Raw genomic sequence first — 23793 nt, 5'->3', positions numbered from 1 at the left:
AATGAAGAAAAGACTTAGCTGCTTTTTTATTGTGTGTGTGTGTGTGTGTGTGTGTGTTTCCTCTGTGAAAAGATAATTATATGAAAACAACAGATTAAGGGTGAACCTTATATTTCCAGATTTGTTTGCATTAGGACAAAGCAACAGATAAAAAATGCAGCATGCAGTATTTAATCCATAGTTCTCCCTGACAATTAATGTTATTCCAGTAAATTTAGGGTTTAGGATGCCTTGTTAATGTGAAAGATCCATCCATCCTTTTCCTGGTGTGGGTTGCCTGCAGCTGGAAGTCAATATCCAGACTAAAGCCTGATATATGCATGTACTCTAGAGTAAATCTGTAGTGTTTTATTGCTTCAGTGCAGTCTCACTTTGTGTCTGTCTTGTCTCTGTCAAGGGGTCACTATAACCCTGTAGCCGCCGTTCCTCTACAGGAGACATCCAATAATGTTGGAAAAAACAGTCATCTTGTGTTTCCAACAGCTGTGATTTGCAAGATTGTCACTCTCTCCCCGTTACTTACTCCCATCCCTCCCTCTCTCTGTATCCCTATATTATCCCATTCAGTATATAACTTATCTATTTTATCTCAAGGCCACAAGTGAGTGGAAAAATGGGCTTGTTCACTTTTTGTCTGACTCATTTTAACTGGCTTTATTTAGACACCTCTCATTTCCTTCTCTCAGCCTAGTAAGGGCAGACATCCCATAATCCCATGACACAGCCCTCTATTGACCTTCCTAAGGGGATGCACTGCAACACTGACCGTGATGCTCGGGGCAGGAGTGAGGAGGCTGCATGCTCTTAGACTGCTTTTCATCTGTTTAGACAGACAGTTAATATTACCTTTTATCCCAGGTCTTACTCCTTAAGGTTGAGCGGATATGATTTGTTTTATGTGTGGGAGATAGCTGAAGGCTGTCCTGTCCTTCTATGACCTGCTGTGCAGCGATCATCCACCACAGGCTAAAGACAATTTTAATTGAAATGCATGGAACCAGTTAGCCGGGGTAGGTAAATATGACTTTGCGATGTGATGAAAGGAAATACGGTCTACCCTCTTGAAGGAATACATATGGTGCATATAATCTGGCAACAATCACTTACATCGCATGCACACAGCACCTCTTCTCCCTGTTTGCATTGCAAGTGTATGCAATCTGCTGCTCATTTTCCACATTAGACCCAAACACACTGTGGTGACAGTCTCATAAAACATGAAAGAGCGACCAATTAAAACCAATCTGTTGTGTATGAATGAAATCAGCACATGTCACTGTAATCCCATTGTTATCTTAAGACCAATGAACAGAAAGCAAAATAGAGAGAGAGAGAACATGTGTCATCTAAAATCTAAAAATAAATGAGGGGGGATTTTGAATCGATTTCCTTATTTTCCTGTTCGTCTAAAAAGTAGTTAGGCTCAAATGAAGTTTAAACTGGAATTTTCCATTTTAAAAGACAATTATGCGTCTGAGTTTACACTCCCTTTCACATTTCATTGCGGCACATGACAGTGGCTGATGGATTGGGCTTTTGGTGGCTGAAAGTGCTCACGGGGAGATTGCTACCAGATGAAAAGGTCTTAGAGTGCAAACTGGGCGGTTTTAAATAAAGCTATAACTCTACACTCTCCCAGGAGTGTTATCAGGGACCACTTTAAATAAAGGACACTGGTGTGACATACTGTAGGCAGAAATGAAACTTAATTAGCTCCAAATGGTCCAATTATGAGAATTTTTAATTAAAAAACACCAACTAATTGATCTGCCTCACTGAGGCAAAATATTTTGTGGTATTAAAGGTATTTTAAGGTCGACTACCGTCAAACACAATTGAAAAATGTAGCTTGACAAGAAATGGAAAACATACAAGTTTGTAGCTGGACGAAAACACATTGTGCTGAAATTCACTTGTGGTTTTTTTTGTTTTTTTTTGTCTCCCAGTGGGATACTTGTAAGCTATTTTGGATAAAAATCATGTACTAAATTGCAATATCTCTCTAACCATAAAAAAGAGAGAGAGAGACAAGGAGCTGGAGAAGTAACCTCAAGTGTGATCTGCTTGTTATATCTGGAATGTGAACATTCATCTTAATGTGGTTTATTTGGTGGAGGAGGAATATTTTTCCATCTTCATGAGGTGACTTGCACACCTCATTTTTTTTACAACTTCTTCATGAACAAAACCTGTTACATTGTTCCATTGTTATATTATATAACATTTCATAATAATGTACATTAGCCACAACCACTTTTTCATTATTTCAACCACGTTCAAAATGGGTAGAGAAAAAAAAATGACCCATGCACTTCCAAAAAGTTTCAGAATCGAAAACTTTAGGTATATAAAGCATGTTCCTTTCCCTCCAAAGACAGAACAACAGACTGAACAGAATAACAGCTATTTTACCTCAGTACTTTCCTTCTTTGTTGGGTAGAGAAAGGAAGGGAGCTGTCTGTAATCTTGCAGGTCTCTGGTAACAAAAGGAAGACTCCACTTACAAATTCCTAATATAGAATAACTAAGCAATGTAACCATTCAGCAAAATTTAAACATCTGTGGCTGTGGAAAAATATAGGTTTCATTTCTCGGCCAGTTAATTACAGCATACTGTATTTACTTGCCTTACGAGGGGAAGATGCAAAAAAGAAAAAACAACAACAACAACAATAAAGTACCCCATCGTTTGATTCAGATTTGATGTGGAATGCTTTGTGTGGCTGTAAAGTGACAAAACTGAAAGAAGCACAATACTCTTCATAAGACGCATCTAATGCAGTCCAGATGTTCTTTTTCAATTGGGGGAAAAATATGTGTGTACAGTCCCTGTAATCTGCTTAATATGTAAGATTTCTAACAGTAATGAAAATATTTTTCTTCTGAATATCCTCCAGATGAGGAAGCATGTTGAGCTGTCTACTTCTCTTCCCTTCTTTGTCTGTCAATATTTCCCAGATGACAGTGTAGACTTCCTGAGAGATCAGACTCGGTTGTTTTCATATGCAGCATAAAGTCTGTTTTACTTAAAGTGACTCTCTGTAACAGAAACCTGGTCTGAGATCACGCACTAGATAATCTGTTTGGTATCTATTGGAAATTATACATATTTTGGATTCGGGAGTTCAATTTAATCGTCCAACTTGAAATTCAAAGTTATACACTTTGTGAAAGTGCTTTGCGGGGATGGAAAGCACAGGAAGACAGGAAATGGACAGGAAGTGGCAAACCTGTGGAACTTTACTTCCAGGTCAGTCACCTCCTGCCAGGTCTGTGTCTGTTTCATCAACCCCCCGACTTACTTTGATTGATGTGACCCACACTGCAGCATGCAGTCATAATGCCTGGGCTGCGTGACAGGCTTCCAACTCAGTAGCAACCAGCTCCCACGCCGAGTCAGTAACCTGACTAAACCAACAGAACCATCCCGGCAGTCACGCGCAGAGAAGTGACACCTTGCTGTGCACTTCTCCCTGCTTCTGCTTTGAGGCATGAGAGGTTGCCGTGTCATCCAGACAGAGGAGCGGCACTTTGCTGCCTTTCAAAGAATTAGCCTGGCCCCCCCACGACCAGACAGAAGGAGAGAGAGAGTCGGCTTGGCGCTGGAGCCTTGGCAGTCAAAAAGATCTGTGGTGTGGCCCCTCCTTTTTTCGCTGGGCTGGGATAAGCCAGGGAGTGTGGCGCCTCTGAGGTTAGTGGGCTGCCTCATCGAGACACCAGCTCCATCATGAGCCTATTTTTATTCCATTTTCTCGCTTTCTCTTTTTTTTTCTTCTCCCCTACTCAGTTCTCTCTTGCTCTTTTTTTATCCCTCCACTTTTGCCTTCCCTGTCTATCTCTTTAGCGCTGTCTTCTTCCTCCATGGTGTTGAGATGCGTTTCGGCCTGCATGCATGAGAGACGAAAACGAAAAACCTACACGACTTGGTTTCTGGTTTGGATCCCAATATTCGCTTTTTTTCCCCTCTTTCTTTCTTGCTGTATTTATTTTATGCAGACACTTGCCAAGATGGCTGAAGCTGCCTGTCACTGGTTTGGCAGTAACCATGCAGTGTATATATTCAAAGTGCTTTAGCCTTGATGCACAAAAACTATTTATCCATATCTACAGCAAAGCTGCAAACTGGAAAAAAAAAAAAACAACCCTGTCCAGCTTCTCGTGTTTGTCTCTATCAAACTTTGATTTCATCTTCACATGTAACCTCTTGCATAGAGTTGCACTGGGAAACATAATTAACATGCAGGTTGCCATCTTCCTCACACTGGGCCAAGAATAAACAAGAAAAGCCAAGCAAGCCCTGAGAAAGATTGAACAGTCTTTGTTGGTCTACTAATGCCCTAAATGTCAGGATTGTACTCTTGAGGGAAAGGATCACTGTATTTAACCAGCTAATCCAACATGTTGAGTCAATTCACGTACAATGTGGTTATGCTGGCAAGTTAGCAGGGGGTCCTCAGCTCTCAGGAAGGGAGTTTACCATCATAAAGCAGCTGTCCCACATCAACAGTACCAACAGACAGAGACAGTGCCGTGTTTGTGCCATAAGCCATTCTATACAGGCACATTGTGGCAACTCCTCCAGCATTTTTTAACAGCCTGGCAACAACAAGTTCACACAGTGAAAGGGGTCTAGACTGGTCCTCTAAAGAGAGCCTTGCTTCACATTAGCACTCCGGGTTAAAAGAAACATTGCTACAAGGATACTGATGTACTTGTAAATAAAACCTTAATTAGGACTGGTAGCCACAAGTCTAGATTGGAACAACTGTCACTACAGTAAGTTTCCAAAAAGCAGTGCGAGAGTTGAAAAATTAAGGCATAACCGCAATTATTCCAAACACTAGGTCTGGAGCTATTAAGATTTCCTCAGCTCTTAAGGCGAAGCTTTTTTAATAAAAGGCGAAAGCAGAGTCAGAAGGTCCTTGGCAAGAGATAAAGGAATTATTTGATTTATTTGCTTTTCTCTTAGCATCACCCATCACTCTGCTAACAGCCATAGCTAAATGAGCTTCGTACCTAAAAAAAAAAAAAAAGTTTTACAAAAAGTATTCTATGAGCCGTCCTGGCTAAGTAGAATTCATTTGAATAATTTACTTTGCAGAATAGCATGAATATGGGGAAATGGTTGATCCATCAATCTAGTCTGACACTGAGCTTTAGAAAAACAGTTTCGCCTCTGTTCTTTGTTTTTGTATATTCAATGAGCTGAGAAGCAGAAAACAAAAAAGGTAGAGAGTTGTATAATAAAGTCTGCTTTGGTGAGCCTGGAAAAGATTTGAAAACCCTGAATTAGTTTGGTGCGTATGAGCACGCAATTTCCTCTCTGTCATCCACAGAGCACACCACTGCCACGGTGTTCATTTCCACTGGCTTCCTCCAGTGCCCACATCTGAAGACTCGCAGGATTAAGCAGGGATTGGAAACTAACCTACTGTCCAGTGTGAACACAGTTATGTGAGCATATCATGCCCCTCTTTCCAGTCAGGGCTCTCTGACGTCACACCGTTAATTGCTTTCACCATACCACCCAAGCCTCGGGGAGACCACACCAAATCCTGCACTCGCCCCTTTGAGCAGAGGAGCGAGTACCACTGGGATCGCTTTAATGAGGCTTATTACACACTGTAAACCGGTAATGAACTTCACAGAAGGCAAAGCACCAAAAGCTGCACTAGTAGAGAAGAGGTCGTACCGAAACTAACACAGTTGCTTGCCAGTAAAGAGAAAAACTCTCCTCTCACAAAATCACAAAAGTTATGACTCATAAGCAACAGATCTCCAGGAGAAAAGGAGGACTACGTGGACTTCTTCACATGATGCCTTGACTCAAAACACCCTTTATAAGATCAGGGTTAACTATTAGTCACAAGTATATCACAGAAATACAGTCACTGCAGAATGTGACTACAAAGTTTGGCAAAAATGTGCTGCTGTCACATAAGTTTTAATGTGTTTTTTTGCGCTCTTGTTCCTGGCCTCCATTGTTTTCCATTATTACATTCCATGCCTGGAAGTTGTAATCCATCAAGTCTGCATGAATTCTAGTTATTCTGTTGTAATGATCTGCACTCACAGCAGTGTGACTTTGTCAAAATGATTCAGACTTGGTGTTTGCTCGGATGGATTAACTCAAACAAGTTTCACAAGTGTCCGCTTGATTGATTTTGATGCCATACATAAATGAAAGGGAAACAAATGCTGACTGAGAAACATCCAAAGTCGGTAAAGCATGTGCTAGAAAACTGTCAGTGCAAATTTGAACTATACATGACTTGTTGTCAATGATCTAAAAGTGAAGTCATTATTCAGCAAAATGCAGAGCTGTTACTGAAATATTAACTTTCTTTAAGAAGACGACTGAACCACTTCAACACTGTTTGTAATAAATCAGCTTAGTTTTTGAAAAAGTGCAGATTTTCAACTAAGCACGAGTGTGCTGTGCTCAAAGTGGTAGAGCTGCTGCCACAGCTGAGAGGACGCTCTCTGGAAAATAGAAAATGACCCAAGTGGCCAACAAAGGCCTGCGAGTTGCAAAGCCAACTATATAGCAGTTGCCACAGCTACACATCCACTGGAGAAGCTTTCGTAATTTCCCTCATACACGTATCCCTATGATCATGGTCTGTGACCTAAAGAAGATCTTTCCTCCCTTCAGGCAGACAGTCCTGCAGGAATGCCGTCATCAGCTCAAGTCTGCCAGATCTTAGGAAACAGACACTACAGCTGAGCCTTGTTGTTGTTGTTGTGGTGGGTGAGTGAAAAATGAGCCATGAAGCCATATTGGATGGTAAGTTATTATTTATGGATCTAAAATGTAATGTCACTTATTCATTCTTTTAAGCTCAGTTCCATCCGTTACAACCTTGCTGCCAACCGCTCTGCTTTTTTTGTGCATTTGTGCAGAAGGCTCACCACTGTAAGGGCTGTAACATAGCCTACCAATTAGTGTGGCTTATAAATGTCAGTAACACCCTCTGCACAGGTGCAGCCTATAACTCTGCCTGGTCCCGGACTGGAGCAAAGACATAAATGTAGCTCCCAACTTTGAAATAAAGACCATTGTTTTCCTCACACTGTCTTTTCATGGCAGTTTTAAAATCACTGCTATGTGCTGCAAAGATAAAATCAAAGGAATCATCACTTTGTCCCTGGTTGTATCTCATCTTACAGTATACAAGCAACACATCAATTAAAGAAGAGTACCGTCTACTGATGCATTATGCATTTACAGAGAAACAACAAATGGCATAGCTTAATAGCTGAATGACACATATGTCTTGTCAGTTGCTATGGTTGCAACTGTCTCAAAGTTTACCTGTTCTTATATTCCCCCTTTGCGAATTCCCTTCCACAGCTTTCTTCATTATAAAAGTGATGTGAAGGGAATGAGCACCTACTGTATTCATTCATTAAATCATTCATTCAGTCATCCATCCATCCATTCATTCATTCAATCATCCATGCATTCATTCATTCATCCGCTTACTCACTGACACTTAGTAAGCCACTCTGTCCCTACTGGACACTGGAAGTCATGGCAACATCTACAGCCGTCACACTGAATTAAGACTGTTTAGTTGCGTTCTTTCTACAATGCTGCTGAGGTGTGTTCAGTGCCTTGTGTCAACATAACCTAATTTGCTTCAGTAATCTCCCATCTTTAAGTACTTGCCGTGTCGTATAATATCAATAGCGGGCCAATTTATGACTTCAACTCAATCACAAGTACACACACACAGAAGGAATTAGGTCAGTTATGTCATGGATTGCTTTCAGATCCCATTGGTCCATGGGTATGGATCTGCCGTGATTGTAGCATTGTCTCTTGTACATCCAAGCCAAAAAAATCTTTTCAGCTTGTGTGCTTTGGCCTCATCTTGATGCGCCCCTCTCCTGCACAAACACTCGCCAAATCCTGCAGCTTTGTCCCACCTTCCTGGACTGGGAAAAGAACACACTGGCACGCAAACTGCTACATAGTTTATCTCTCTCATCCTCTTACAAAACAGAGTTGTTCTTATATTTTTAAAAGCATTTCTCATATTAGTTTTTTCAGTCCAACTGATTGTCTGAAGACGGATAAAGACAGTTTACTATCATTTTGAAATATATCTAGCAGATACGGAGTGGGGAAAAATCTTACACCTGCCAAGAAACTTTGCACAATGTTCAGAAAATATCCAAACAACATAAATTATTATCTTTATGATATCCTGTCAGTAACCAGACTCTACATAATAATTCAGTTTTGACAAATAGGGTGAAACTAGTGTCTCCACCAGTCAGACAGGCACGCTCTTCTGTTATATTATCGCACACTGTGAAAACAAGACAAGAGTATTAGAACTTTGGCTATTTCACAGAAATTTAGATTTCAGACAAACACTCAATTTTTTTCAGACTCCCATCAGTCCAATGGAAGCTCTCCTGCCCACGTTGGCTTTCTCTGGTGAGAGATAGCAGATTTGTGTTTGTTTCTTCACATGGCTACGTTGTGAGAGATAAAGGCCGAATGTGAGCAACAGTCTGGCTGCTCCAGGCAGCAGGGGGATGGAGGTGTGGGGATAAGTCTGTTTCTAGACGGAAGAGTTTTTTTGACTGATAGCTCTGGAAAAAAGAGAGGGCAAATTGAATCTAATCATGCTGGCACTTCATTAGGATGCCCCTGATCTGTTATCAGAACCCAGGAGGGCTGGGGGTGACAGGGCGAATGGAAGTCCAGGCAGTGAGACAAAACGCAGGGACAAAGATGTCTTGGCAGAGCTGGAGTTTGGGAGAGAGGAGGCCTTGTGAACTCTTCCCCATGTCTGTCCTTCGTGACAGATGCCCAGAGGCCCCAGCCACTGACAACACGCAAGGGGTGGGTGGGTTTGGTATAGGGGGTGGGGGAGGTGGGCAACATGTTGAATAAACATAGTCAGTCCCTGGCTACTCCTCGATTCCTCCCTCTAAATGAAAACCTCGGTTGATATACAATATAGATTCATCTGATAGTTGAGTTTATACTCTGAGTTTACACACCAGGATAAATGTACCTCCTCCAGCCAAGAGATCATGATGTTTCTATCTTCAAACAAACATCCCCAGACCCTGCTACATGTTCCCCAGACCTCTGGGTTGTGTGGATAATGTTGTGTGATAGCTGAGACTATGAGGCAGCCCAAAAAGAAACTGTGATGAACTCTGGGAACAAAAGGACAGTCAATTCTTGACAATCCTATACATAAAAAAACAAGCTGTTTAATCACTGAGGTTTCAAAGCTTCACAAGTTTGTCTGTCTTTGATTCATTTAAGGATCGTCCTAGCGTGTAAATACTCACACCACAATTATAAACAGATAAACAGGCATTTAGCAGTGATGATTTTCCCCTGATGGATGGGGTTTGTTGTTTGTGCCACCCTCCTCCCTCCCTAGTTTCCCCAACATTGCCATGGTAACAAACCACCACTTGAGCTACATCGACAGGCCACTTTTGCACACACACTGCATGAGGTAAATCGCCTCCTTTTCCCTCTTAGCATCTGCTTTCTTTCTCACTCTTCCTCCTCCCCTCTTCCTCCATGTTTCAATCATTTTCCACTTTTTTTTAGCTAGCCTCCTCAAAAAAGTACAGGTCATATTACTTTTCCTGTCCCTTTTTCCATCTCCAATTTCCATTCAGCATCTTTCCATTTCTTTTGCACACAGGTCTTTTGGTCAATTTCGGAATCTCAAGAATCTAACTTCGTGTGTAATGAATAGCTGCAGGACAGGCTAAAAAGTGTCTCTCTCTGTTCCTCCTTTCTGCAGAAATAACTTTCTGCAGAGCGTGTCTTCAAGTCCCACAACAGCCATGGTGCCCTTCCCCCAGCTATTCAGCAAAAACATTCACCATACTTCTATGTGTATGCGAGTTAGCATGATGAATAAAGAGCGGAAGCAGCAGGGCATAGGGTGACTTCACACTTAAACAGCCTGTTTACAAGTCATTTACAGAACTGCGGGAGGGAGAGGGGCTCAGAGGAGCCTCCAAAAGAAAGCCCTTCTTTCAGAAATATGCAAGCAGAATCAATTGAACCTGCAGAAATCTTCAACTCGCTCTACTGTCTGAAATGTGCTCTCTTAAGGGGCGTAAGTTTGCTCTTGTTAGGGAAGGTTTTTGTGAGCAGAAGACTTCCATGCAGTTCATTTTATAAGGATCACTCTGTGGTAATAAGAGAATAGAAACTGCATGGATACCGCTATGCCTATTAGATTGTAGAATTAGTATGCTTGAGGTAAAAATAAAAAAAGCCTGTAAAGGAAGGCCCATGAATAAAAAATGGCGCTGTAGCTGCGATGACAGGAATGGTGACAGGGGAAGAGCACTGAGTGAAAGTGGCTGAGATTTAAAGCCAGAAAAAAAAGGCTGATTATTTTCTCATCATTCCAGCACAGTCATGTCATACTCAGTACATGACTGCTCTCTAAAACAGGTAGCTGCCAAACCACTGGCATTGTGACACTGCATTAAACCTCCAGAACTGAATCCTAAACACTCAAATTACACATAGTGGAAGAAATGAAATGCTCTGTGCTTGCATGTCAGTAGAGTTTGGATGTTTAAAGTTATATTTTGATTCCATTTGGCCTCACAGATGAGTGACAGTTCTAATGCAGCGGAGATAACCCCTCTAAACATTACAGGATGCTCACAGCACTAAGGATTACATTTTGGGGATGCGCTGGAATCATAATGTACAATTTGAAAATCCTGCACGTGCCGCGGCAACTTTTACATCTAATCGTGACCATGAAATGAGCCACTCTACGTGAGGGTATTATTTATCATGCAGAACAAGCAAGAGACTCAACATCCAAACTGTCTTATCAATCATTCTGTTTGCTTTGGAGACCACACATTTACTGTATATAACTCAGGAGACCTCTCAGATGTTGTCAAAATCAACTTTAAAACCAGTGAATGGCTTCCCCTGGGTTCAAAACAGGATTTATATTTCATCAAAGCTTTTGTTTTACTAGTGATGATGAAATTGCCTGCGTCCTGTATTCTATTCACTGGCTGACTCAATGATGATCCTCAAGACATTAAGACTTGTTGGCTTGTGATCGACATTGACAGTTCATGTGGGGAAAATGTCACAGTGCTTCACTTTAACTTCCTCTATTGACTAAATGCCCTGAATAAAACTTGCTCTGCAGCAATGGAAGATGGTAGTTGTGCAAGAAAGCTGTGAATGGGACACAAGAAGGAAACATAACAATCAAGCAGCTGCGTTTTAACTACTTCTGAATTACTAGGAGTTAAAAGACAAACTGTCCAGTCCAAGGCAGATCTTTGAATGGGCCAGTGTTATTCCAGTATGCCGTGACTTCACATACAAAAGGTAAATTGCTACATTAATCACTGTATCCGCTATCGGAGCTAATCAGGTCCTGTAAGCAACAAGTTGTTGATAGTAAAAATTGGCAGCAGGTGACTCTTTAGTTCTCTCCAGGCACCAAACCAAAGATCTGCACAGGTCTGCAAAGCAAGATCAGTCACATCTGTGGACTTCCACAGTCCTGCTCACCGAGATTAACCGCCCACACCATATGAGAGTACGGTTGTACTCAAGCCACACAGCTATGACGTGAAAGGTAAACCTCTAAAAGCGTTGTGTAACCAGAGCAGCACTGAGAGAACAGGTGATTCAAAAGGTCACTTGGTTGTAAAGAAGGACAGATGGATCCAGTGCAGCGGATGTTCAAAGAGGAGATGATACAGTATTCTGTAGCACATGACAGAAACTCAACTGGGATTTGAGGCTTTTGTAGTTCAGGGATCTGATGAAATATATTATGCATCATTTCCAGAGATCCTCTATAAAGACACAGCCAGGTTTGACTGGAGACGGCTTCTGAAACCAGATGTCTGGATGCTTACAGCCCTGGCAATGATGCATTGGCTTGTTGAAAGCATCAACAACTTGTTTCTCCATTATGTCGGCTACTGCGCTGACCGGCTCCTTGTCTGCATCGATTTGAGTGGTGAGACGACTTTACATAGGACAATGCAAAGATTGCGCACTTTTTCTGGGCACTTGACCACAAAGTACTTTTTCATACACCCTCTGAGTGTGATCAGCTTCTCCTGACAGCCTGAAAGAGGGCCTCTGTACATTGAGCACAGGCCATTCAAAGTAAAAAAAAAACGCAGAAATGTAAGGTCAGTATTTTCGTTTTTTTTTTTTTAAGTTCACATTCCAAGGTGCTGCAACTCAATATGGTTCTGCCCGATTGGATCAGACTGGCTGCGTGTAAAGCTTAAAACCTACGCTCTAATGGAAAGGTGGTGTAGAGCGCTGATGTGCATCATTTTAGTTTGTCCATGAGCCGCCAAAATAATATCTGCCCCATAAATTTCTCTGCTCCCGAGAATCCTGTGTTGATACTTTGGATCCCACAAGATGCATTTGTGAGGCAATCAGGGAGGAACCCAGGGCACTGATTAGAGAATTTCTTCCACCCTAAAACCCCGTCTACACCAAGACACGCACACCCCAGCCCCTGGCTTTTTGTTCGCCTGCTCTGATACCACATCACACATCTCGAGTCCTGCACTCCTGCATACCAGCGCTGCCTAATTACAGCAGAGAGTCCCACTGCTTCTTATACTGCCTCCCGGCTCCTCACAGCACCACTACACACAACAATCTAAACAAAGATTTGGCCTTTCAACACGCTGGTTAAAAGAAGCAGCACACCACTCTCAACATAAACTCTGCAGTACCAGACCAAATTAGCCTTATTGATGAGGTACATAGCCCTGTGGTAATTAGTTCCCCCGCTAAATCTTTAAATCACCTCCCAGCACTCAGAGGACGTCTGTGTTAAGCCAAGACGATGCCTCCTCATTATAAGTAATCTGCAGTGTAGATGCATTACCTTAGAATAGATAAGCCATAACAGATGTCCTCCTTTATGACACAAGGGGCGTTTCTTGCAGATGTGGCAAAGGCTTCAAGATACGCAACCAACAGTGTGAGGGTGGACCACCGTGGAGCATCAGTACACACAGACTGGGAGTCTGGTCGGAGCAGGCCTGGGTGCCTCTCTGTCTGAAGCCAAGACAGACAACGTTGGCTAACCACTATGTAAAAGTGGATCGTCTCTCCCCACAAACCTCATTCTGCATATGGTTTGTTACTCTTTCACTCTTACTATTGGTTTCTCTGTGTACAGGAGTTGAAAAAGTTACTTGCTCACTAGAATTGAACTAGGAACGAGTACCAGAACATGTTTGGCATCTTTTTCCTTGATAAATGGCCCTCATTAATCAATGATTAAAATTGCTTTTACGAAATTTTCTGTGTATCAGCTAATTCATTAATCTCCCACTCTAACTTATTATAATGCAATTAAGACTGGGTATCTTTTGAATAGGTATTATATACAAACATCAGTACCAATGACAAAATAACATTTTTTTCCCCTGACATCTTCAAGGAATTAAACAGCTTTTTCAGGACTGCCCCATTTTTGTGTAAGAAAATAACTTCTTAGAGGAATGAAATAATATTGTGTTAAAACAAGCAGACATACTTTGGCTAAATAAAACACATGCTAAAATTGCCAAAATAATTATTTCAATGTAAAAGCCAGCTGATCAAAGAACAACAACGTGGGGTAAAACAAATCTCAGAAGGCATTATTCATACGAGGTGCCTGATTACATTTTAGTCATCACCAAAAATGTACTGAGTTTCAATACCCAGTAGTACAGGAGCTGAGAGTGTTCATAGCATCATTACGGTTAACAAGCATCTGCAAAACATCCTGCTCTCACAGCCACAGTGTAGGTCTCACATTTTCCTGACCACACAGAGAGATAGCCTTGGCTTTAAAAGTCTTTACCCCTGGCCTTGTTTGTATTGTGCATATCTGTTTTACCACCTCTTTCCTGAAACACAGCCTCCTATCACCTCTTTCTCACATGAAGATGAGGTGCTGACTAATCCCCGTGCTCAGCTACCTTCACAGCCCTAATCAGAGCGGCTAGTAAACCGACATTGATTGTGTTGAGAGCAGAAATAGGTTTATCTGACCACATGCCCGGCAACTGAATGCACCACTGTTTCCATGTGCTTGTTGGGTTCAGTAACATTCTTCTCGATCGTTATTTCAACTGGCAGCCAACGTAGCAGCAGCAGGACCGAAGCAGAAAAAAGGGGGCTGAGGTTGCTGGCGGACGAAAGCCATGCATTCCTTGTAACAGTGAAGTTCTGGATATGGAGACGATTTGCTCAGTGGTTAAGATATTCTAGGGTTGTGTATATATAGCACAGGTTTTTCTAGGAAGAGGCACGTTTTGTGATGAATGTAAAATAAAACATGGTGGCAACTGACTATCTACCATTACAATACCTGTGCCTAATCATCTGAGCAAAAAAAAAAAAGATCTGTTACTGTTACTGTTTGGGATCTACTTTTCCTGATTAGCGATCTTTGTTACCTGGCAAGCTGTCACTCAGCGTCTGCTTTCCAGTCTGGTGGCTTCTGATGGACAGCAGGGGACTGGATGGATGATTAAGCACAGATTTGCTTTGGAACAGAGTGAATATCACGAGCAGATGATGCTTCCTGATGCCCAGCTTGTCTAGCAGCGCCAACTGCCTTGCACATGTGCAGGGGGACCACGGGCTGTGAGAACAGAAGGCCTGGCAGCCCTCGTCACAGCGAGCCTCTCCGTCTATCCCCCCCATCTCATATTCAGTCGTCTCAAAGGAGCAGATAGGCAAAGTGGATATTTGTCTCTATTTAAGAAGGTCATGCAAAAGTGCTCCTGGGGCGGTGCGTGGCGCAGTGGGTAGAGCGGCCGTCCCATGTAGAGGCTACAGTCCTCGCCGCAGGCGTCCCCGGTTCGAGTCCCGCGTCGGGCAGACCTTTCCTGCGTGTCGTTCCCCCTCTCTCTGCCTCCCCATTTTCCTGTCTATCTCTACTGTCATCACTATCAAAAAAAAAAAAAAAAAAAAAAACAAAAAAAAAAGCCAAAAAAAAAAAAAAAAAAAAAAAGTGCTCCTCTTGAGCCGGAAGACCGACACCTGCAGTCTGACTTCACTCTGTTCGTAATTTAAACCCATGTATTTCTTGCATCATCAAATTGGATAAGCCGAGGCCTGGTCTGACTGGGACCCACAAGGAAGTGTGTTCGTACCGCTCCAGGGAGGCCGGAGCATCCCCAGGCAGGCAGATGTGCTGCTCTCACCTGCTCCGATGCACATGTCACCACTCCAGAGGGAAACGGGGAAGTGAGGAGGTGTAATTGGATCACATGGGGGACACAGCAGTGTGGGAAAGGGAACTGGGAAGAGATAAGGAGTCTGGGTGGACAAGGAGTAAGGGTAAAGAGAGACAAACAGAGATAAAGACACAGGAAGAGCAAGAGAGAGAACCCATCCCCACAGAGTCAGAGGAGGGATCAACAGCTGGATCCAGCTGCTGAGTCGGAGCCGTGTCACAGCTGCCACAGGCAAACGCTCCCACTGGAGACCCAAATGTTTTCTTTCTCTCTCTCTCTCTCTCTCTCTCTCTCTCTCTCTCTCTCTCTCTCTCTCTCTCTCTCTCTCTCTCTCTCTCTCTCTCTCTCTCTCTCTCTCTCTCTCTCTCTCCCTCCACTACACTCTCACTCTTTCACTAAAACTTGGGAGCAGTGATGAGACGCCTGCCTCACCTGCAGCAGACAGCCAGGCAGACAGACTGTATTCATGAAATTTCTTGTCCCGCGAGAGAGCAATATAAGCCCATCTTCCCTCTTTGCCAGATGTGGGCAGGAAACCCTTCCAGCAGGCTTTTATCTCTCACAACTTTTGCTTCACAGCCAACACTCCGCGTGACTGCATCCCAGCCTGCACTGACCTCTCTGAAGTCTCCCTGAAGTCCTGTAAACGCTGCTTGCTTTACCACTCAGCACTCACGCAAAAGACAGCAATCAACAAAGTATTATTGCATGTTTTGCTAAATTTTTTTGAGCACATGTTAAAAGATACATACTGTGTTAGCTGTGTGTTGGCTAAACCAAAATGAATTATCAACATTCATTCAGCTATTGAATATGACATACTGATGCTGCTGAAATAATAACCCACACATCCAATTCAGACGAGCAAATCTAAGTCATCTATCAGGCAAAAATACCAAAGGTTCATATGTTTCAGCTTTCCAAATCCTTTTCTCATTTCTACTATTTTGAATTAAACATGTTTTGAATTTGTTGGACACAGTAATATGGAGATGTAACTTTGGATGATCTGAAATTTCAAATAGTTCAACTCAACACTTAACAGAAATGGGGAATTGTTTAGCTCAGTGGGTACAGCAGGCTGCAGAGTCTATAGTCCTCGCTGTAGCCGCCCCCCGTATGGAATCCCGACTCGGACAGCCCTTTGCTGCATGGCATTCCCCCCTCTCTGCCTCCCCATTTCCTGTCTCTCTCTACTACAGTATCAATTAAAGGCAGAAAGAAACTTACCAAAATAATTATCACAACATGACTCAACAATGGAGTAGACTTTTGGTTGCAGGGCAAGAACAAATACAGCTTGAAGTCCGTGAATGTAATTTTGTTTCACAGATTGGTGTTCAAATGCTCACAGCTTTGGTTTCCCCTAATGAGCACCATTTCCTCCAAGCTTCTGTTTTCAACCATATAACATTAAAATTGTCACCACAACTTTCTCCTCCTCTCCCTGTGCTGCAGGAAAGAGGGAGGCAGTGGATTTACTGATGGACGTCTGAGCACAATAAAATGCGCTCAGCTGTCTCAAGCCCAGTAACTTTGACCTGAACACCCACACTCTATCCAGATGTACATCAGTGTTTATCTTCGCTTCAGTGCCCCTGCTAGGCGCAGGAGTAAGTGTTCAAGGAAGTATTACATTTGCGAACACATTAAGTAGCACATCCAGTTTCCTGCAATTTTACCATTCCCTGAAAATACTGTTATACCGCAGAGCCACAGCGAAGCTTGGTAGTTAGCAGGAGGAAAAAGAAACAGACCAAGAGCAGAGTCAGCTTGCCTCAAGCTAAACCAATCTCACGGGGAGACAGGCCGGTCATGTATTAAAACAGACAAGTGAGCATTCCGTTTGACACAAACCATCCCCAGAAAAATGTCTGGTAAGAATTGATTACACGGCTTTTGTACAGAAATACCAATCTGAAACTGCCAATTTCATTCAGTTCCATAGTTAGTCTCACTTATTTGCAAAAAGAGAAAAATCCTTGATCCCCTGGAATGGCTGCTTGAGAAGTTAGCAAAGTCCATTACTGAGAGACAAAGTGGCAAGGCGAGTGTGATTGAGCAGTCAGGTGTCCCTCTCAGTCTCTAAATCACTGCATTTTACCTGGCTGTTTTGCAGACGGTCAGATTGGGAAAGTCAAATTGAGCAATTTCTAAGCACTAATGTAGAAATTGCTGAGAAAATAAGGTAGAAATCTAAGAGAAACTAAAGCATTGAGAGAAGACCTTTTCTGTGGAGGAGCAGAGAGATACAAAACATTATACAAACTAACTTCAACAACAAACACAAAATGGTTATAATTAGCCTAGAAATCTAGACGCACCCTAGCGGCAGCAAATATATTTGCTCTGTAGGTGGGTCTAGAAACGAGCCATAGGAACTTCTTGAGTCTCGAACACCGTTTGTGTTCACCAATCACAGCGCTCTATCTGTTTAGAGAGTCGTTGGGCGGGCTTAACGTGATGACGACATACATTTTAATTGGCTTGTCAGGCTAACATCATCCTGCTCTTTGCTCTGATTGGTCGTAGCGCTACCCTATTGCGTGCAGAGGCAGTTTGAAAGACAGCCTTCATCCCGCCCCCTGGATTGAGCCGAGGTCTACCGGTCGTTGCCAGACTATACATTTTAATGATATAATCTGGCTTGTCAGGCTAGGTTATAATGTCAAAATAAGATAAAGTTTCATAATGCAGACTTCCACATCTTGCCCCTGAATGTACTAGACCAAACATTTCTGGCTCATAAAAGTTATTATATCACACTACTGTTGTAGCCACAGCTTTTAATCAGCAACATGGGGTGAAGGACAAAATGTGACAGGGTAATGGCATCAGTACCTGCTTTGTGGTAACCAGTGGGTGGTCACTTTAGTAGAAAAAGAGCGTTGAATCTGTGAGGCACCAGTGTGAAAGAAACACATTCTTTCAATCATTCATACTCTCTCTCCAGGGCAATTATGAGTATTCTTTCTTCCCTACAGAGCGGCTGCTTTTATGTTGACAGGAATAGAGAAGTGCCACTTTACTGAGGTACCTCTTTCAACTAGGCTGCCTTTAAAGATTTCACTGAAATAATGAATGTATTTGGGTGGTGCTGTATGTTAGGCCACTTGCAAAGACTGCATGTGCGGTTGTCTGCAGTTATCTAAACTATAAGTAGCAGACTCAGAGCATTGTTGCACACATCAGCCAAAGCATGACAATTTTACACACTGTTGGCGGTGTTTTTTTAATTAGTCAAAAATGTTGCAGACACTTCACTGAAACAGGAAGCACTTTGTGTGGTAAAGTAGACAGAGTTACAGCTTCAAGAAAGACAACATGTTTGCTCCTTCACTCGCAGCAATCTGTGTTCTCATGTTGCTAAAGGTGCTGCAGCGATGACAAGCAGTCCATTCTGTTATGAACAGTGGGGAGGTGGGGGGTTGAAAATTAGGTCTGGCCTATCCTCACACCCGGCTAATGAGAAATGAAGTGAAATCAGATAAGAATTTGGAGCGGGACAGACCAACAGACAGACAAGGAAGCCCCCCTGCTCATGTCACCTCCGCCACTCATGCCAGCGCTTGTCAGGGCTCATTTCCCCCTCAGCTGCCTGGAGACCCCCTCTCGCCTTTCTACTGGAGCCAGAACGACCCCCCCCCCCCCCCAAACACAGACAGAGGGACAATTCTTACCAGAGACACACTCCAAACCAACCAAAAACCACAAGCATATGAGGTGTAAATTATTCCCCAATGCAAAATTCTGACACAACTAACTGAAAAGCTTCATTATTTCGTAAGTGAAATAACACATAAGTCTCAAAGCCGAGACAGCCGGGCTTTGCTTTACTGAATTTGGATACGTTAAGGCTGTATGATGTGCCTCATTATGCCTAATGACATCTTATATTACTCCTCTTCCTCTATGTCAGGAATCAGAAACCGCTATGCTTAATGGCCAAATTAAATGACCTTCAAATAATGATTTTTTTTCTATTTTTCTAAGAGAAACATCCTACATTTATAATAAAACCTACACTGGCAGAATACAATGTAACATTACCTTGAGAGTGAATGCATGCTTGCCACTGTAAAATGAAATAGTATGAGAGATATGTGACCTCTTTATAATCCCGAGCACTTGTAAAATTGGACACACTTTAAAAAAATTAATAATGAAGAATGGAATTAGTGATGGCTCATGAAACACATACCACAATGCAGCTCATGGTTCTTAAAATGTTGTGTTTCATGTTGTATTTGGTTTCCCCTCTCAAGGATGACCTATTTTCTTTGCAGTAGATCTTAAATATTGAATTACAAGACTGATTGGTGTTAATATGCTTAAGTCCTCATTTTTAGTCATATTTTTCTCCCCCCCGCATCCAATTATAACATCACGCATAAACCAGATGATGTTTAGCGGAAAGTGACAAAATTTCATAGGGACAGCACTATGGAGCCAGACCGCATTAGAATAATCATGAACTGCTGTGCTGGTGACCTGCGGAGTAGGGGGAAGAAAATAAAAAGAGCCACTTCAAATGTTTGAATTAATGAACACAATACTCATATTGTAATGGTTTTTGGGCAGCATTGTGTATGGAAAAGGGGACATTGGGAATTTCATCTACAGAGAGAAAAAAGGTAGTCATCAGATGTCTTGCTGAGATGTTTGGATGTAGAGCTGGCACCCTGAGTAAGAGCAGTCTGTTCTCACATGGTCCGCCAAACACACGTCTGCAGCATCCAGACAGGCCCAAGAGAGACCAGAGAGCAGTGGCTTTGAAAAACTACTTCATACTTGGACCTTGTGAGACCACTGATCAAGCATGTCATACTCCGAGAGTTGTTTGAAAGCAGGTAGTAATGTTTTTTGGAGGCGGTGCAGAGGGAAGACTAAAGTCTGACCATCTCCAGCTTGAAAGAAAACAAAATCAGACTCTTCAGATATTTTCACAGAACACGAACTTCAACCCCCATTGGAAAGAGTGATTGTAGAGTTCTACAGTTTTTCCAAAACATACATTTTTTTAAATTATTCTATGGTTTACTTTCCACATTCCATAATCAATTTCAATACATTCCCATTTCTCTTTATCCTTGTGGTCCCTAAGATTTATAATTAGGAGACCTCCCACAAGAAGCCCTCGTAGCTTCTATTTCTGCATTCAAGCCAGGAGTCGCGGTAAGGCTTTCGTCTCCCTCCACTCCTCCCTCTCCCGAGGCCAAACCCTGGGCCAAGATCCCGTCTGCTGGGCCCTCTGTTTGGACTGCACTTTGTATCCAGCTCCTTGATCCATGCAACACTAATGCAGGCACTTGAGGAATAGATTTGTATGGACCTCTACACTTGCAAAAAGAGCTAGCCTTTGAAAGTGTTGTCTTTTTAATAAGATTGCTAAAACGACTTGAGAAAACAATATGTTTTAATGAGAAAAGACTGCGGTCACCGGGGGTGCTGTAATTTGTCTGAACTTTAATTCATCATGTCATCTATAGCCATTTTTTCTCACGCTCAACTAGCCTAATTAAGGTGCCTTTTCAGAGTGAAGTGACATCTATTTCTTGGGATAAAGCCTTGAATTTGTCTCTGCCTCTGAATATGTGAAAAACCCCTTTGTGCCTTGGCTGACAGAGGACTTACACTGCCTCTGTTACCCTGGAAACCTTTTGAGAGGTGAAGGGGAGGACAGCCAAAGAGGAGATCATCTTGGCCTACAACCACAGGTAAATCCTCTCTGAGGCAGTCCAATTCAAATAACTTTACCATTAAAAAAGAACTCTTCATAGACAAAGGAAATCAGCGAAGTCGACAAATTCCTTTCCTATTTGTCTAATAAATTTCCATTTGTTATGTTTTTTGTAATTGCACCCAACTTGAGTTCAGACTTTTACATGATCTCAGCACTGGAGTGTGGGAGTGTGTTTACAAAAATCAATCAATTCACATCACAAACTGTTAATTAAATAAATGTACAAAAGAAGTGTCCTACCTCAAGAATGCAGGTTCCTGGAGCTGTGTTCTCTTTAATGGAGACATTATAGATTTTCTTCTCGAAAACAGGTTCATTGTCATTTATATCCTGAAGTACGATGTTTACCACAGCAGTGGAGGACAGGGGGGGTTTCCCTCCATCTCTAGCTACCACAGTTATACTGGGATTGGGGTTCTTTTCATAATCCAGCTGGGACAGAGTGGTGATAATCCCTGTAATGGAGTCTATATTGAACCAGTTGGACTGGGGGCCTTGGCCTTGCAGGATGCTGTAGTTTATGTCCCCATTGGGCCCTTGGTCTTTGTCTCTAGCCGTCACCTGTAACACAAAACTCCCTGGAAACACCACCTCAGGGATGACCTGTCTGTACACTGGCTGGTCAAACAGAGGAGGGTTGTCATTGACATCAGTCACCTGGATGATGAAGGAGGACTCGGCCCTGAGAGGGGGAGTGCCTGAGTCTGTTGCCATCACCCTCAGCTCATAGGTGTCTCTCTCCTCCCGGTCCAGAATCTGGTCCACACAGATCAGATAGATGATACTATCCTTAGTGGTCAGGGCAAACTTTCCATCTCCTCCCTCTAGTGACACATTGACATTAGCATACTCTCCATAGTCTGGGTCAGTGACCGAGATCCTGGCTACATACTGGCCCGGTTGTGCACCCTCTGAGATCCTGGGAGATCCATCCTCACTAAGGAAGATGATGGTCATAGTGGGCTGGTTGTCATTGTAGTCTCTGACGTGGATGGTGACAAATGCATTAGTAACCTCTGGCTGAGTTGCGTTGTCTTGAGCCTGGACCACCAGCTCGTGGACTCTTCTCATCTCAAAATCAAGTGGCTTGTTGAGTGTGATGACGCCGTTTCGGGAGTCAATGACAAAATAGCGGTCTGGGTCACTTTGTCTCCTGTTGATTTCATATAGCACCATCCCGTTGTCCCCTTCATCAGCATCTGTGGCAAACACCTGCAGGATGTTGGTTCCCGGTTGGAGGTTCTCAGAAATGATGGCATGGTAGCGGCTCTGGTTGAAAACAGGAGCGTTGTCATTAATGTCTTGCACAGTAATATCTAATGTCATCTGATCAGTCCTTTTAGGAGAACCACCATCAAAGGCCTCCAAAGATAAAGTGAAGGTGGATCTCTTCTCTCGATCTAGAATGGCATTGACCACCAAGTCCAGATAGAGAACATCACTGCTTCCCTTCCTGGTCTCCAAGGTGAAGGCCTGGCCGACGTTTCCGTCTTTGATAAGGTAGCCCTGCGTCGCAAACTGGCCTTGATCAGCGTCCACAGCTGGTTCAAGAGAAAACCTGGTCCCAATGGCAGTCTGCTCAGGGATTTTAAAAGTTACCCGTTTTCGTGGGAACGTTGGGGCATGGTCATTTATGTCATTCACCTTAATGGTGACCTCCACGGTTACACCTGTCATGGTGACTGCAATGAAGTTGTATCTATCCCGCAGTTCCCTGTCAAGAATCTTGGCAGTTTTAATAATGCCCGTGCTCTCATCAATGTCCAAATCATTGCCGACGCCTGTTCCTTCATGGTCTGAGATGAAGTACAGGGATGCCGTGATGCCAGGAGGAAGTCCGGCACTGATGTCACCAACAATGGTTCCTGCTGGTTGTTCCTCATCCAGCTGTAGCTCAAGCGTCCCCAGGACCGTGGGTGAGTGGACTGTCAGAAGCTCCAAGGCCACGTACACCATTAGCATTATTCTTTTACTCCACCAACCCTCACGATGCAAAGGGTCCATTATAGATTTCCCAAAACCCTTGCCAGCTGTCTTCATTTTGGCTGTTTCTTTTTAAACCTGGAGACACACAAAGGGGAAAAGCTGAGCAATGTCAAAACCTGACAACAGCAGAAACTAAGAGAAGGTGTATTATTTCTGTGTCGAAATACAAAGTTAGTTTAAGAAAAACAAATATATGCCTTAAACACTTTCCCATATGTTTTATGGGCTCTGTTTCCAACCACAGCACATACAATAGGCTCTGCATATAACATTTTCCTACACTTCTTAGTTCACATAATAAGTCAACACCTTGTTCCTCCTACATACCAGAAAGCTCTCCTTTGCTAAAGAAACATCAAAACCACAGGCTGGAGCATACTAGCTCAGACAGGGAGTCTTTGGCTCTCGCTATTCAACTCCAATTAAAAAGGTGCAGGAATCATTTTTGCCAGGCTGCTCACCCTCTCATGTAAGTCTAGGAGGTGAGGTCCTGGATTTAATATTTACGTGTGCCACCACATCTAGCTGTCAGGGAATGAGCAGTTGTCAGAAACTGCCCCAAGAACCATTTTAAACATTTAACTCCCCCCAAGAAAACATATCTGTCTTTCAATACTTGTGAGAATTAAGACTATGGGTGTTAAATCAAGAAGAAAGAATATCCAAATATTGATATTAAAAAGCAGCGAGGGTGTTAGAATTCCTTGAATAAACAATGGGCACACTCTGGCAATAGACCCATACCACTGCAGAGGATGTGTAATTGAAAGTGAGAGACACTGTGGAGCAATGTGGAACTTGTT

General features: G+C 42.8%; 1 protein-coding gene across 1 annotated transcript in view; it reads right to left on the bottom strand.

Moving 5' to 3' along the window:
* The window catches only part of LOC310995775 (protocadherin-16-like), a gene marked incomplete at both ends in the record, with an annotated part of 74557 nt that extends 51513 nt beyond the window's left edge, over window positions 1-23044 (bottom strand). Inside the window, one exon of the mRNA XM_083984898.1 lies at window positions 21245-23044. Coding sequence (XP_083841024.1) covers window positions 21245-23044 — 1800 coding nt within the window. The remainder of the gene's footprint in view (window positions 1-21244) is intronic.
* Between the last annotated feature and the right edge of the window lie 749 nt (window positions 23045-23793).

Source organism: Trachurus trachurus (assembly GCF_905171665.1).
Source record: "Trachurus trachurus genome assembly, chromosome: 13".
Taxonomy (NCBI): Eukaryota; Metazoa; Chordata; class Actinopteri; order Carangiformes; family Carangidae; genus Trachurus; species Trachurus trachurus.
Note: the sequence above shows the minus strand (reverse complement) of the source record. Positions and strands in the feature narration are given on the sequence as shown.